At 36.8% G+C, this 16,841-nt stretch overlaps 1 protein-coding gene across 2 annotated transcripts in view; it reads left to right on the plus strand.

Annotated features, from left to right (window-relative positions):
* NTNG1 (netrin G1) overlaps positions 1 to 16,841 on the plus strand; it is a 334,261-nt gene that overhangs the window by 250,370 nt on the left and 67,050 nt on the right. Inside the window, exons 5-6 of one of the 2 annotated variants that reach the window (XM_057536007.1) lie at positions 6,023 to 6,049; positions 15,350 to 15,415. In XM_057536007.1, the coding sequence (XP_057391990.1) occupies positions 6,023 to 6,049; positions 15,350 to 15,415 (93 nt within the window). The remainder of the gene's footprint in view (positions 1 to 6,022; positions 6,050 to 15,349; positions 15,416 to 16,841) is intronic. The other variant, XM_057536066.1, reaches the window with a different exon arrangement.

Consider the following 16,841-nt stretch of genomic DNA (forward strand, 5'->3'; position numbering starts at 1 on the left):
GACAACCACTAGTCCACAGTCACTTATCTGATGCTTATGGGACCAGATCTGATTTGGAATTCAAATTTTTTAAATTTTAAAAGGTAATACAGTGTACATACATTATATTACATCAATACCCACAGCAGAATATCAGGTAGCACCACTTAATCAAACATCTTAATATTTCTGCAGCAAACCTACGATTATTTTCACTGAGTGAGATAAAGGAGGAGAAGACCTCATACCCCTTCCAGTCAGGTTTTGTCACCAAATTAGTTCAGATCACATTATGTCATGCTGCAGCTAAATTTTGGGAAAAAAACTTTGTGTCTTCAGAGGTTTTTTTGTTGTTGTTTTGTTTTGTTTTGTTTTGTTGAGGATTAGAGATAAGAGATAGGGGCCTATAATAAATTGATCAATAATATAGAGTAGCTGTTAGAGGCCCAAGCTCTAGATCCTGGACCTGTGGATTCAAATCTCAGTCTCCTTCCCAACTGACTGCAATGATCTTGGGCAAGCTCTTTGTGTTTGAGTTTTTCCCCGTCCGTAAAATAAACCTGAGTATTGACATCGTAGGGTTGTCACAAAAATTAAATGAATTAACACATGTAAGATACTTAGAACAGTGGTAGGCACATAGTAAGCACACAATGAAGTTAGAAGTTAGCTGTTATTATCATTATAATTGCACTGAAATCTAGCATGGGACCCATCCCAGTCTAAAGAGCAAATTCTCTCTTTGGAGACAACAACTGTATGGGGAGATAAATTGTGCCCAAATGCCAGATTATTCATCCACAATAAGAAATACCTGTTACAGTATTCAGAATATTTAATTCCTTATGATCAGTGTATTCTCTCCCCTGTAATTAAGTCTCCTTGTAGAGCCAGATACTAATCAGAAGGTTGCTTAGTGAGCATGGGAATTAAATTCAAAAATTTAAATGATTCCAATGCTAATAACATCATGCTGAAACATCGGACACATCCATCCTACCCCAGGGTCAGCCTCCCTAATGCCAACAGAACACTGAAGGCCTGAAAGTTTACAGGTTACCCCTCCCTCTTCCTGAGACAGTGCTAGGCCAGTACTGCCACCACATGCCTGAAGATGCTCTTCTTTGTAGGCTTTTACCTTCTGACTAGCTTTTCTTCCAATCTTCAGATATGTTAATACACTAAGTTATCAATAGATTAATGTCACCTCTGTCAAATTTGTCATAGACACTCAGGTCCCAGAGCCATTCTGTTGTTCTAAGATGACTTAGCTAACTCTGATTGGATCATTTATGTGTTGATTTAACAGTACAATTCTGTGAAGGCAATCTTATTTCCTTCACTTTCAAGTTCCTGGGAGACAACTCACCGTACCTCCTATCCACAGCAGTTTGGACCAGGGAGCCGGGTTGAAAGGACGTTGGAAGTAGTTCCTCTAGAATACAAATGAGGCTGCAGAATGTTTTCTTACTAATCGCCTACTTCTTTTTCAACTGGGCTTTTTGGAGTTAGAGCTCCCAGTGGCTGCAGCCTGGCTAGAAGAAAATCTAGTCACCTACTTGATAGGCTTTTTTCAAACCACCTAACACAACAATGGTAATATTTTCTCTCAGTTTAAAGCATGCTGAATTCTTGTCTTTTCTGCCTCCCTCTTGATGAGAAGCTGTTGAACTTTCCATTGATTCTCAAAAGGAGTTATGACTTTTAGCACTGCATTCATCTGCTTTGAAAAATCAGAGTGTTTATTTTTGAGGTCTCCATCAGGTTGTCTTCCTTAAGCTTAACTATGTCCCCTTTAGCCACATACTTGGTAGGAGGGTTAGTAAAGTTGGAAGAAGAAGAAGAAGGAGACAGGGGGAGGGGAGAAAGAAGAAGAGGGAGGGGGAGGGGAGGAAGAGGAGGAGGAGGAGGGAGAAAATAACAAACTATATAAGTCTACTAGGGTCTCATCCCCCAACTGCAGTAGAATTCCTTAAAAAAATAAATAAATAAATATGGGAGTAGGGAGGGCTGGTTGAGGAGGGAAAAATTGTAAGTATCTACAAGCTTAGCACTTTCACATTCTTTGGCCCTTTGGCTTACTCAACACGTATGTGTATCTCTGACTGAAGGAGCATATCTATTCTAGAAGAAGCAGAAGTCCTAAACTCATATAGCACATATTGCAGGACCTTCCCTTAAAGCTCATTCGTACCTGTGTTTCATTTCCTCGGTGTAAGTTTAGCAGTGTCTCAGTAGATGGGGATTAGGAATTACCTGCTCTAGTGTTGACTATAAACGGGTCAATTTGGACGAGGGCCTTACTTCTCACTGTGCCTTCAATTTTCTCTTCTGTAAAATTAAAGTGCTGAGTACGATTATTTCTTAACTCCCTTTCAGCTCTCCATTTTTGGTCACTCTTTCTGAATTAACTTATCTGGTATCTTCCTTTTTTCTTTCCTTTCTATCTACTTATCATCTATCTTTCCCAAATATTTTTGAGGTTGTTTCAGAGATAGATTTAAGCTAATGAAGCTTAAATTACAGGGCCCCTCACTAGACTCCTTCTAAATTAAAAAAAAATTTAATTTCATGTCTGATTTTATACTTTAAAGTTAATATTCCCAAAAAGAGCTCCTAGATTTGTATTTGCTTTAGGTCCCACAAAATCTGCATTTCCCCCTGGATAGCTTAGGGCAAACGACAAATAAAAATAAGAGCATACAAATAGGAATATAAAAGGAAGGTGGGAGAAAAAAAGAATAGAAAGAAAAGAAGCCGTGGTGAAGGGCATATCTACATATTGTATAACTCTTGCTATTAGAATGGAGGAAATTTCCAAAGAGAACAAAAATATTTATTGATGCTGCACTCTGAGAAATGTCTCAGTGGACCATTTTATAGGGGACAAGATCGTACTATGACCAAAAGTGGTATTTTCACTCTGAAAGAAACCTTCTATCAGAAACAGGTGATAAATTGCTGCTCAAATATACATTGAGCAACTCTTCTGTACCAGGCATTGTCCTGGGCAGACAACAGAGATACAGACATGACGCTCGCCCCCTCAGAGGTCTCAGGCAAACACACCGTCATAAAGCTAAGTTGGTAAGTTGCTCACAGAGGCCTGCGCAAAGAGGTGTGTCATCACAAAGCACACTGGCTAATTCACGTCAGGGAGGCAAAGAAGGAAGGGAAGAAATAACTTCTGAGCTCAATTTTAAAGGCAAAAGCATTCTTTACATAATAGTTGTCACTTCACAGGGAATGGTTAAAAAAACTGCCAACACACATCTAGACAATTATCCTGAACATAATCTGACTATCATTCCTGTGGCTTATGGGCCACCATCACTGCTGTAAGATGGAGTTGCATTCATTGATTCAGCACTTACAGACCCCAAAGACACCCACCTTTCATGAAATGCATTGTAGCCTTCCTGTGTTAGTTTCTTAAGCGTTTGAAAGATTTCTCATGACTTACTCATAGCCTTTTCAATGCATATAGCTGGTTTATTAAATTCTTTAGTTGTTTGTAGAGAACCCAAAGCAAGGTGTTTGAACATTACAATAAGAAACATTAGGGAAAAAATAACATTTGACGGTATACTAATGGACATCCCTTGGTGTTCAGGTATTTTCAACTTCAAAAATCTTTATTCCAATGAGCAGTTTAAAAATCTTTTCTAAGCAATTCCCATTTCACAACAATGGAATAGAAAGTGACTCACCTGGTAGCACCTCACAAAATTTTAAACCACAAAATGAGAAAGAGCCTGAATTGTAAACATCCAAATGTTAGTTAATAGAAAACATCTTCATGAGGAAAATAGGATCTCATAATGATCTTGCTTGGCAAGGTTTGTATAGCTGCAATGAACATTTCTCCCAGCACTGGCATCCCCAAAGGAATGGAAACATTTCTGCATCTTTCTAAAGTATTCAACTGCAGCAAGTACTGCATCAAACAGTTTACAGGTTTGCTCTCCGCTGTGTCTGGCCTAACCTCCTGAGAACTTTGCCTTGCATTATGCATGGCCCTCTAACTCCATGCAAGTTTGAAAACACATGAAAAGCCTCTTCCTGCCATCCCAACTTCCATTCTCTTTGACGGATTATGAAGGCATAGCAGTTCCTTGTAATGGAGCAGGATTTTCAATCATGGGGAAATTTGGAGCTTCTGCAACTGATACTAAAATTATTATGCTGCCATCATACCTCACTCAACAGGGGATTTGCAAAGGAAAAAAAATAAAGATTCAGTACCAAGTCAGTGTCACACTGTGGCAAAGATAGTCTACTGAAATGTCGGGTTAGGAATCCAGCAGTCCTTTGCAGAAATCGCATCCAGCTTGAAATTCAGTTCAGACAAAGTTAAAACATGGAAATGAAAATTTAACTTTCCAGTTTTGGTTGATCAACGATCAGTAATTAAGCTGAAGCATCATAAGCTCCGTGCATTTAAAATCAAGAGACTTTGAATATATCTAATAACTGAAAATAAGATTTCGTCCCTTCCAGGGTTTTTTAAAACATCTTGGTAAGCTTTAATTTCTCCTTCTCCCCTCCTTACTAAGAAATAGGGAAATATCTCTTGGTTTTAAAGAATACAAAGCTAGAAATCTCGGAGCAAGATACAATGATTAGTTAAAATAAGCAGAGGGCAGTTGTTCAAAGATTAAACACTAAAATAGAAATGTAATGATTCCTACATTTACCACCTGTTAGCACGCTTCACGATGTGGAGGACAAGTCAGAATGGCTCATTAACAGCTATCATTTATTGACTGTGTACCATGTGTCAGACATTTTTATGGATTATCTCATTCAATTCTCACAGCAGCCCTGTGCAGTAGATATTATTAGCCCCTTTCAGATGAGGAAACAGGCTTAGAGAGGCTGGGAACTTGCTTGAAATCACCCAGCTAGTCAGTTGCAAAGCATGACTCTTACTCAGTTCTGTCTTATTCACATCTCATGCTCTCACCCACACCACTACCTGAATTTAGTGGAAATGTTACAAATCTCTGACTTCTAATTAGTAGTATCTATCCTGGTGTTGCTTGCTTGATGACCCAACTATATCAATAATAGTAATCATAGCAAAGATGGTTGGTTATAACACATACTACCTGCCAAGCAACGCTTTAAGTACTTTAATTATATATATATATATATATATATATATATATATATATATATATATGTAATCCTTGCAACAACTCTAAGAGGTGGAGAACAGAGCCACAGAGAGCGTAAGCCACTGGCCCCAGGGTCACACAGTCAATGAGTATAAGAGCAAAGCTTCAAACCGAGACAGCCTGGCTCTCATGCCCCTACTCTTGGCTAGGGGTTTTCATCTGGATACAGACTAAATTCATGTCCACATTTATACCAAGTTCAGTCACATTCTGAAATGGTTCTACCACCTCAGCAGAGCTTGGCGATTAAAGTAGAAGCTGAAAAATCGATGAAGCCCATGGTCGATGTGAACAACCTAATGTACTCTTGAATTATTCTGCTCAATTTAATTTCTATTACAGAATTTAATCCAAATATCTGACAAGTAAAAGAAGACTAAAAATGATGGTTATATGTAGTTAATCAGATAAAATGCCAAATGACTTTCAACACCTAACACAGGCATATCAACACATTTAAAGAGGTCTATTGCATATGTGGATATATTTGCACAGGCCCATATAATGCATACTTGGTGCTTTGTGCCCAGAACACAAGCCTAGCTTAATATCTGTTTTGAACCACATACAAATTTTCATTAACCTTATAAGTAAGCACAAAATGTTCGATATCACGAAGCTGTCTTGAATAAGCTGTTAAAGTTGAACATTAATTTCCCAACTCTGATGAGTTCAAGGAGTTCTAGAATAAAGCAAAATGGTCTCAATGGATGGATATATATTTTGGGGTTTTTTGGTGCTATTTTTCTAATGATCTGAATGTTATCAAGTGTTTATGTTTCTGAGATTTTTATATTATGTTAAAGATGTCACATACTAATAAATGTCTAACAGCTTTTCTTTACTGTTTTCTTTCTCTCCAGGTATCCCCAGTATTTCCAGTATTGGCAGTAAGTAAAAAAAAATCACCAATCCAAGTCTAGGCCAGCTTTGCTTTGTTGTTCAGCTCCTCAGATCTATTTTCCCAGTGTCCATTTCTGACGTAGGAGAGTATTTCCTTTGTGAATTGAATCGCTGTGTTTGTTCTCTGCACAGATATGGTGAGAGCACAGATAAAGTAGTTATCTATGTATAACTCCTCTGTGGCTATGGCAGTGCCACCGCTTGCCTGACTACTGTTGATCGATGAAGGCTACCTTTACAGAGATGCAATTAGTTACGTAACCATAACTCATTTAGCAAAAATATAAACAGTCCTATTTACCCATACCTGGTAACCAACAAACAAATTGAACTCTCTCCCTAGGACTGAATACGGATTTCTACCATAATTTAGAAAAGCAGAGAATAAATGTTTTAGGCTTATTCATTAGAACTGAAAGAAATCACCATGCAACCTGGGAGCGGGAATTTTATTAGTGCATTAAACTTTAGCCTTTGTGAAGGCCTGAAAGAGGTACGTTTGTGATCATTAGTCTTACTAGAGGAATGAAGGAAAAAAATCATCAGTATGTCCATTTCTCCCTCCTAAAATACAATTATCCATGTTTTCCTGACTACTTAGATTCAAGTTTGATAGAGAAGGGGTATGAAAAAATACATGCAAAATTTGAGAGTAAAGATACTAGAAATTCCAGCAAGAAATATTTTAGTGGAAATATCAGCAATTGAAAAGAGAAATCTCTCTTCAACATTCTGTGGAACATTTCTCTAGCACCATTGCAAAGGGAATTCTACCAGCTGTCATGGGAGAAACAGGCTGTAGCTCCCTCTTTACATTTAAAACAAGGACACCAAACACCAAGCCTGAAATACTCACTGAGGAAATGCCCCATAACTTTTCAGAGCCGAATCTCACATATTTTTAAATACTGTTCCCTTTCCCTCTGATGGCTAAAACCTTTGGACAGCTATTGAATAACTGATTTGAAATAAAGTACTGAAGAAGCCAAGATTATGCACTGTAAATGAAAAGAAGCATTTTCACTGGGGTCTCAACCCTCACAGTCTTTGTCATAGGTGCTGAGCCACGCAGGGTGATATAAGTGTAAACAGCAGTGGTTGGAGCATTCCAACACCCAACATCCATCTAAAAAGCAATACACTCATAATTTGGATAAAACAACTTCCCGCTTCTTATAAATGCACAGTCAGGTCTCCCAATTTATAAGTCAACCTAGTTTACTTAAGCTTGAGAATAGGCCCGCACGTGGGTTTGTTAAGCACTAGACGTGTTAAATGCCATGAAAATCAGCCGCTTTGTAAATAGAAATAGGAGTCGTGTTCACATTCATTTAGATACCAGACTAACGCTGCAGCTTCCTCTTTGTGATCTTGTGGAAATGGCATCAGTGCTACAAACTTGCAAATGAAAACCTTCAGATCTAACAGTCTAATTTTTCTGTTGTACTAAGTATCTCCCTTGGCATTTGCCTAACTGTATAAATATGCCGCATTGTGCTCCTTTCAGGCCTTGACAATTGCATTTGCGCATACATTTTGGAGCAAAAGGGAACCAAATGGAAGCAAGCTGAGACAGATGATTGAGGCTGCTATGGTGATCTGACCTGTCAAAAGTTTCAGAAATGGATGGATGGAAAGTAGTTCTTTGGTGCTAGGGTGTGTTTCTGTTCGGAGTGTCAATCGTGTGTTGCATGGAATTTCTGACTGTACTGCTCACTCAACATCTCATTCGGCCGCCTCCACCACATGCCCCATCTCTGAGCATCAGCAGATGTTGACCTTTTACACACTGAATCGGGAAATTCCAGTTTTGCTTTGTTTTATTTTGAAATCAGTGGTGACCTGAAAGGATGCTTTGTTGTGCCTTTGGAAAATGTATTAACCTTTATTATCAGGAAACCAGGAAAATTTAACTCCTTAATACCTAACCAAAACCCTCTAACAAATACAGTGATAGCTTGTACCCCGCCTTCATGATGCCTCTGGCTGTTCTGCTTGGAGTGCAATGGGTGTTTCCTCAGAGTTCTCAGGCAAACAGGATATAAACGCTTTCAGGGGTCACCCAACATCACACACGACTAGCTTGCTTATTGCCTGGCTTTAAGGTCAAGAGATTTACCATGAAACCATCAAACATGATTGTATCTTCTAGGCTGCTTTAATGGCATTTACACATTCCTTCTTTGAGGACTCATAAGGTGCTCGCTGTGTGCACTGGTGGATGGATTCCTTTGCTCTCCAAAGGGCAAGAATTCATGCATGGATGACTCACTGCCTGTTCTAGAGGGCACAGAAATGGGGTTTCCAAGGTACAAGCCAGAGAAGAGAGAGCTGCTTGGATTTTTAACTAAGTTTGGGTGTTTGCCAGGGCTTTTCCCTTTATCCCAAGGAAAGAATCAATGAACATAATTCCACCAAGTACATAGAAAGATGCCATTATAATAGATGTAACACCCGTGAGATTCCCATCATCAAAGAGTATCTCAAGGAAAATGAATGATGCATATTATCGACATAAATTATTGATGTATGTAACCATAAGTTCATATACATATGCTATATACACAGTGACTGAATATTTTAGAGGCCTATTAGATTTCAGTATAGATTTCAAACTGTCAACACCTGTATTAAGGTTCAAATGCATAGACAGAGTGGTCATCCTTTCCGATCATCTGCTAAAAATGTTTTTGAAACAAATTTCCCATTAAGGTCATTTGTACCTGCTGCTGTCCATCTATTAGGAAATAGGTTTCCCAGTCATCCCAAAAGTACTTGATCTAAAACTCAGTCATTTTGATGTGCTTTGGCCATGGCTGAAAAAATATTGGTGATAATGTCAGCAATTAATGAATCCCAAAATAGATCTGTAGCCATTTGAGCCTTATGAGCTCTGTTTTTCCTTTACCTGATGTAGTAGTAATTCATTCAGGTTTCATTTTTTATGTAAAATGTATCATGCACTTATAAGTAAACATTCACAATTTTATCCAAGTGAATATTTGTTGATGCTGATGATCCAAATTAATATTTGGTTTGGTGTGGGTGTTTTTGTTAAAGTGATAAACTAATCATTATGTTCGAACATATATTATCAGATCCTTAGCCTTGAAAAGCAAGTGATTTCACTAATTATGTTAAACAGTATATTATTTTAAAAAAACATAATTAGGACAACAAGGGTTGGCCTAATGTGCAAATAGCTTTGTGTGAGTGATTATCACTTAAAAAACAAATAACAGAGGTTAAAGGTAACAAAGTCAGAGGTTAAAGACAGATAATCCACTGAAAATTCATGTCAGGAAACACCCTTTAAAAAAACTTGGAATTTTTAAATAAACAAAACCATTTCTTAGAATAGTAACAAAAGAAAAGACATATGTAGACACTTTGTGAGCCCAAGTGTACACTGTTTCCTTAAATTACCTTCAAATGATTGACATCATGGTTTATAAAGTGTAGAAATTGATGGAGGTGTTTGGCTGTCCCCTCCTCTTCAATCTATTCAATTTGAAACCACAGTTCACTTAAGGGAAATATTCCATTTTCCTGCTTTCTCTTATAATGAGCATTGCCTTCATCACAGAGTTAAAAATTCATCTCTAATTTGATTTAATTGGCAAGACTATTAAACAAGGGAAGTGCTACCTGCAGGGATTCATCAGCCTGTTGAGAAAGCTCAGAGATGTTTTCATACTTGAAAACATTTGATGCCAGTTGGAGACCTTGTAAAAGTTGTTTTCCATACAGCATCCAAATATTTTTGTTCAGAACTGATTTACTGTAGAAACCTGGATCGTGAGGAAAATAACAAGGTTAATCATTTCCCCGCTCAAGGGTTATTAGTAATCTTGTTCATTCTATCCAGAGAGCTTCAGTGTTTGTTTGTTTTCCTCCCTTTGCTTTAATACTTCTAAATCCCCAAATAAAAGTTTCATTTGAATCGCCCTTTAGCTAATTAGGTTTTATATAATGAAGAAAAAAATTATCAGGCTAGTGTAGCTATATGGCAAATTGCATGGTGTGCTACATTAATTTTGAACTGTTTGCTGATGTTCTAGAAGGAAAGCTAAGGTCCCAGGTGAGATGCCTTTGGGACTTTTTTATATCATGTACCCAGTATTCTCATCACAGATCCATTTCATATTTGTGTAACTAGCATTTCACATTCATGAAACCTTTATGGTTATCCAAAAATTGAATGAACATTAGGACATAGCTGCTTCTTTAATCCTGAAGAATAAATTAAATATTCCAATGAAGAAAGGGGAAGTATCCCCTACCTTAAAAAAAAAATCCAAGAGGTTTAGCAATCTTTAGCGAACAACAATTGCCCACCTTGAGCAATGTTGACTTTTTTCATGTATTAACCTTTTCCCAGGTGACTGTAGAATGTCAAGCCACTTTTTAAGTGTGAGCTGATATCTGTACCTTTGCTGTTATCTCTGTGTGCGGGCATCTGGAAATTCCTAGCTTAAACAAAGATTTGCCAAGATCTCTGAAGGGTCCTATGATGAACCTTCCAACATGTAACTGTGAACTAAGAGTGGGGTATCACCGAAGACTTCTTAGATTATCAATAAAGAGCTGGCCAGCTAACTGCTCCACTTCCTGGAAACTGGAGGGAAATGTCCCCACATGTCTACAGAATTCCATTTTACAAATGGTGAATCGGAGGCTCAGAGTGTCTGAGTAACTTACCAAATGTAATACGGCCAGGAAGGCCTGTCTGACTCTGAAAGCTGTGCTCGTAACATTATACCAGGTGGAAGAGGTTAGAAAGAAAAATTCTAGATTTATTAACTCCTACTTCAGACTCTTTCCAATCTAATACATTGCACCTTAGGCCTGTTGATCCCTGAATTGACCCATTTCTGTGCAGGGAACTTTAGTGTCCTGGAGAAAAACAGAAGTTCATTTTCTGTTACCTCACTGTGGGGTCAACAGAAGCTACATTAAAATGTGCCCTTCTTCTACCACCATCAATGATAAGCATCCTCAGTAAGCTGAGGGAGAGGGGAAATGTAAAGATGTTCCATATATTATAGAACATGTGACAGTTCATGAAATTAGCTATGCAAATTGTGAAACATGCTTGTACATATTCTATGACTGTAAAAATCCAAATGTTTACTTTATTGACATAGTCGCTCATAGCCAAAAAAAAGTCTGTGTGCCATCTCAAGGACAGCCTTACCACTATTACATTAAACTGTATCTTCCCCAGCAGTTTAATGATGCTGTATTTCTGAGAGTCGGCAGCTCACTGTAAAGATGGTAAGATTACCTCCAAGGCCCTAGGGGTTTCTTCTGAAGAGCTTTAGGATTTTCTGTAGATTCCTTTGTAGACATCAATAATGTGGTTTCCAAACTCTCTGAGGAACAAGAGCAATAACTCTACAAATCCAAAGGGACTTTGTGACTTTGTCTCTTCCTGACGTTTTCCTCATACACCCCTGGAAGAAGGATGTTTAATGAAGGCTCACTAACATCCTCTCAGCAGTGGCTTTTCATATCCATGGTGGCACCCTGTTCCCCACTGTATTTTAGAACGAAAAACTTATGTAAAAATTAGTCTTTTTAGGAAACTTAAAGAGCCCTCATCCAACATCATCATTTTACAGACAAGGCAACTAAGGCTTAATTGAATCACCTAAGTCATCTGGTAGCCAAGGCAGGATTCTAGCTCAATGTCCAATTTCCAAACTAGGACCCTTTAGAATTCATCCACCTTTCTCATTTAATTAAATGACTAATGTATGAAACACTATAAAGTAGACTATTCTAGAAAAAAAGAAAAAACATGGGAAAGCATAGTCACAATTTACTTTGGTTTTAAAGGGTATCCACAAATTGAGTTAAAGCTGCCGATGAATCATGCTAAGGGAGTGAATGTGTGATAGAGGACACTATTCTAAAACCCTAACTCTAAAGCTTTCTTGATGTAAATAAATCTGCTTCAAGTTTCCTTTCAGCTTGATTCACTATGGTGTCAGCAATAGATTGTCAAGTTTAGCAATTCTAACCTAGTTCTCTCCAACTTACAGTGCAAGGAGTTTTCCTTGGGGCACAGAGGAGAAAAACTTTCTACCAAAGTCTAATTTTTATAACTAGAATCTCAGTTTTTCTGATTCATGATAAGGAGTTTCAAGTGCCACAACCAAATTGTCACATAACAGTTTTCTGAGTCTCTCCTTAATGGAAAAAAAAAAAAAGTCAGGCAAGATATATATATATATATCTGATTCATAGTCTAAACTGATGTGATTCTAAACTGAAAGAAACTTGAAAATTAACATTTTATCGTTAAATGTTAAAAATCAAATCTTTTCCACGGTATTCCAAAATAATTCCTATTGCTTTCTGAACAATAGTACTAATCAATGTAGGCCCTAGAACCAGATTATTCCCTAAAGTAATTTGTATCTTAAGTGAGATTTTTACATATCCAAATCACTTGCTTTGGGAACAATTAAGATTTCACGAAATAGGGGGAGCACGTTATTACCTCTACTTCAATTCAGTAAGAACTCTTTATACTACAATAATATGTTTATTACAACAGCAACCACAAATAGAATAATAAGAGCTAACACGACATTGTAAATCAACTATACTTCAATAAAAAAAGAATAAGAACTGACATTTCTTAAATGCTCACTACCATGACAAGCAAATACTAACTCATTCGTTCAGCCTTGACAACAACCAGTAGGTAGTGTCATTATCCCATTTTACATATAAGAAAGCTTAGACACTGAGAAGTGAAGGAACTTGTCCAAGTGGTAAAAATGGGATTTGAATCCAGTCCAAGCTCTATTTACATGCACCATATCTTAAATAAATTTCCCCTAAATAGATATTTCCTAGGCTTCCCATAGATGTAATTTGAAATTTTAGCAATGACAATAGAGTAACAGCATAAGATGGGCATTTCAGATATTTTGTTTCTTTTTAAAGGGGGCAGTGGTTGAGTATGTAGTCTTGGTCTCCATATTCCTCAAGCCAAAGTCTTTGGCGATCATCAAGATGAGTTCAATCCATTTTCCCAGATGTATGGGACCAGGATCCTTGAGAAGTAGGGATTTCCAAAAAAGGCTATTCTTGAAGGATTGGCCATCTATAGTCCCACTGGACACATATGATAACCCCTCCCCTTTCCTCAGTAATAATTTCTTAACTCCAGTTTGGGTTTCACTATGATAGTCAAAGGTCCACTGTTACAACGTGCAGCAATAACTTTCCCTCCACACAGGGGATTCTTAATCCCCTAAATCCCCTAGATTCTCCAAAGGGCATGTGCTTCATTCCAACAGGCTTCATCCTTCTGTGATATTACTTTCATTTCATCAAGAAAGTCAAGCCACTGAATACTTAACATTAAGTTTACAAACATCATCCCACATATGACCTGTGTTTACCTCTCTTACGGAAAAAGATGGAGAGAACCATTTAAAAGAACTAAATTTTTCTTAATTTGATGCTAATAATATAAATAAATATATTTTCTATATAAAACTATAACAGTGGTTTGAAATCTCTTCTAAATAAACAATTTCTAGAGACTTCCCTTGTGGTCTAGTGGTTAAGACTTTGCTTTCCAATGCACAGGGTGCAGGTTTGATCCCTGATCGGGGAGCTAAGATCCCACATGCCTCGGGGCCAAAAAACCAAAACGTAGAACAGAAGCAATATTGTAACAAATTTAATGAAGTCTTTAAAAATGGTCCACATAAAAAATCCTTTAAAAAAAAAACCCCAATTTCTAGAAATCATTTGTTTTTCAAAAGTGATCATTGCAGTTCAAGTAGGCTTAACATTCAGTCAATAACTTGCATATTTTGCCTACATGTTATCAAATATCTATTTATTTAGTAACACCTGGATACAGATGTGGAAAATTGTTACATTCTTTATTCATTCATAAATTTTGATGGATACAGCAATATCAATATTAAGATTTCCTTTGCTTTTATGTGTATACACACACACACATACACACACAGAGTAACAGTAGTTCAGCTTTTCTAACAAATGTTAAAAAACCAAAGTTATAGTGAAAGTTCCATGTCTTGCAAGAATGTTATTCACTATAATCTAATTATGGAGGAAACAATCTGATAATACCTGTTTACAGTAGCCTAGCCACTTGATATCAATTACAGTTATTAGATATTTACTGAGGCCTTCTGGAAGGCTTTGCCCTTCCTCAAAGGGATTCAATCTAATTACAGAGACAAGAAATAGACATAAAATTTAAACTATCAATATTGAAACTTACGCCTATCCACATATCAGTGAGAAATAAGGAGCACATAAGGTAATATGCTATAGGAGTTTAGAGGCAAGAACTCTCCTTGTGGACTTGGGTGGTCCCAAAGGACCACACTAAAGATATGGTTTTGAGTTGATCTCAGTGAATGGTAGATTTGAGTCATGAAATGACTGCTTTAATTGTCATGGCCTATGTACCTTAACAAAAATAGCTTTAAAGCACCCAATCTTAAAGCTGGCTCTTCCCCTGCTTTTCCAGAGTCATTTTTTTTTAATACAGGTGAATCTAAGAAAGAAATAACATTAATTCTTAAATTAACAATGCTTATAATTGGATTGGAACCAATAACTTTAGAAATATATTTTGAGCTAGAAACATCATGAAAATATATATTAAAAAAAAGAAAATATATACACACCCATACATACAAACCTTAGATATGATCGGAAGCACCTTGGACTATTCTCCTTAAGCCAGAACCACCAGTCATCTTTCTCTTTCTTTCTCTGAGAAATCGCATAAATAAAAATAGGAAATAAATCCACTTCTTTGCAGAGATAATGGCTCACACTTAAAACATACCCTAAAGAGTCTCTCCTGAAGACTAATGTAACAAGCTCGTATCTGTAAATATAAATTGCAGAGAATGGAATCCTCAAGTGAGAAATTATTTCTTTCCTGTTATCTTCTAGTTTCAGGCACCAGCTTCATATAAAGATTTGAATTGCTGAAGTCCCTGTTTGGTTATTTGTAAGAACACTCTACTTTATTGCACAAGTTAATGTATATAGCTTTGTTAGGGAACAGGCTATATATTTAATGTCCATTCAATGTTTTGGGAATCATCAATTGCTTGCTCTTGTTTGGTGTGGGAGTATGTTTTGTTAAGTGCATCACAACCAAGTTAAAAAGCAGATGTGTGGTTTGTGTCTTTGTCCATACAGTTTTCTGTTTAGACCAAATGACATTATAGCTGAAAGTAACATACCCTGATTTTTCCCGGTGCATGCAGATCCTCCAAAGTTTAATAGGATATGGCCGAATATTTCTTCCCTTGAGGTTTCTAATCCAAAACAAGGTAGGAGCATGTAAAATTCCTACTGATATAAAATCCCACATGTTTAGGGGGAAAATCCCATATTCTATTTTTTAGCACTAAATAAGAGCATTATCATAAATGCCATGTCTTTGAAAGAATCATAATTCAAATATTTTTTTCTAATATGAAGTGTCCCAGAAATATTATAGTAAAAGATGTAGAAAAAATTAGAAAGCATAAAAGTTATAAGCGCTTTATCAAATTTACATTGAATGTCAGCCATCCCAAGAGAAGCCTAGAGTTTGGTTGCCATCACAGTGGGGAGTATAAATAATATATCATAAAAACTTGTGAGTGACACAGGTTTCCTTCCACTGTCTCACTTTTACTTTGCTTTGGTAAACTGGCTGTTATGTCAGTTGTATTGAGGGTCAGGGAAAATACATAAAGGCAGTATTGCAACCCCTAAAAGACCTGTTTTTGTTTTTGTTTTTTTTAAACTGTCATTCCATATTGACTGACAGGAATTTGGATCTCTCTCTCTCTCTCTCCCCCTTCAACGTCATAGTGTATTTTCTCTGCCGAGGCTTTCCCTCTTTTATCCTTTATGAATTACCAATAATTTCTGCCAGGATTAAGAACAACCTGTTTTCTCTCTGTCCTTAGAGCAGTAATTATTTTCTGACTTCTAACATAATAAATAAATAAATAAATAAATAAATGAAAGAAACTGACAGACAGCAGTGTGATTACACAGGAAGAAATAGAACCTTTAAAAACTGACCAATAAAATTCATAAGATTCAGTGTAATGTTAAAATTACATTAACGTCTAGCCTATAGATATACATAGACGTATATAAATAGTTTATATTGAAAGAAAGTTGTCTTCTTTTGCGTCTTTCCTTCTCACAAAAAAAAGGCACACCTTTGGCTTCCACCTTCCTTTGTTATATACAGGATGTTCCTTTTAAGCTCTAATGAATACAGATGGAGGAGGAAATGAGCAAAAGGAGGAACCAGGAAATATCTGCTAAGCAAAACAAAATATATTAGCAATTTGTTGAGGAGTCAAATTGGAAGGGCTGCATTTTCAGTCCTTGATCAGAGTGATGAAATCAAGACTGTCCTAGATACATATATTACTAGCAAATAGAATTATCTTAATCATCCGCTCCAAATGAATTTTTTCAAGTTTCTGCATACATATGTGGAAGAAGAAATACAGATCAAGCTCAACCCATTAGTATAATTCTATGAGGATTGTGGGAAGGTTTAGTGGCTTTGTTCCTTGGCAAGTTCAATGAGAGCATCTTCAGTGAACTGTCACTCAGTATTTCCCATTGAATTTCATAGCTCAACAAATTATACAAGACAGGATCTAAGACTTAACACTTCTCCACAGTAAGTTTTGTGCTGAAGAAGATTATGCATTGTTTAAAACCTGAAACAGACCCATTTAATTA

Source organism: Balaenoptera acutorostrata, chromosome 1 (assembly GCF_949987535.1).
Source record: "Balaenoptera acutorostrata chromosome 1, mBalAcu1.1, whole genome shotgun sequence".
NCBI lineage: Eukaryota > Metazoa > Chordata > Mammalia > Artiodactyla > Balaenopteridae > Balaenoptera > Balaenoptera acutorostrata.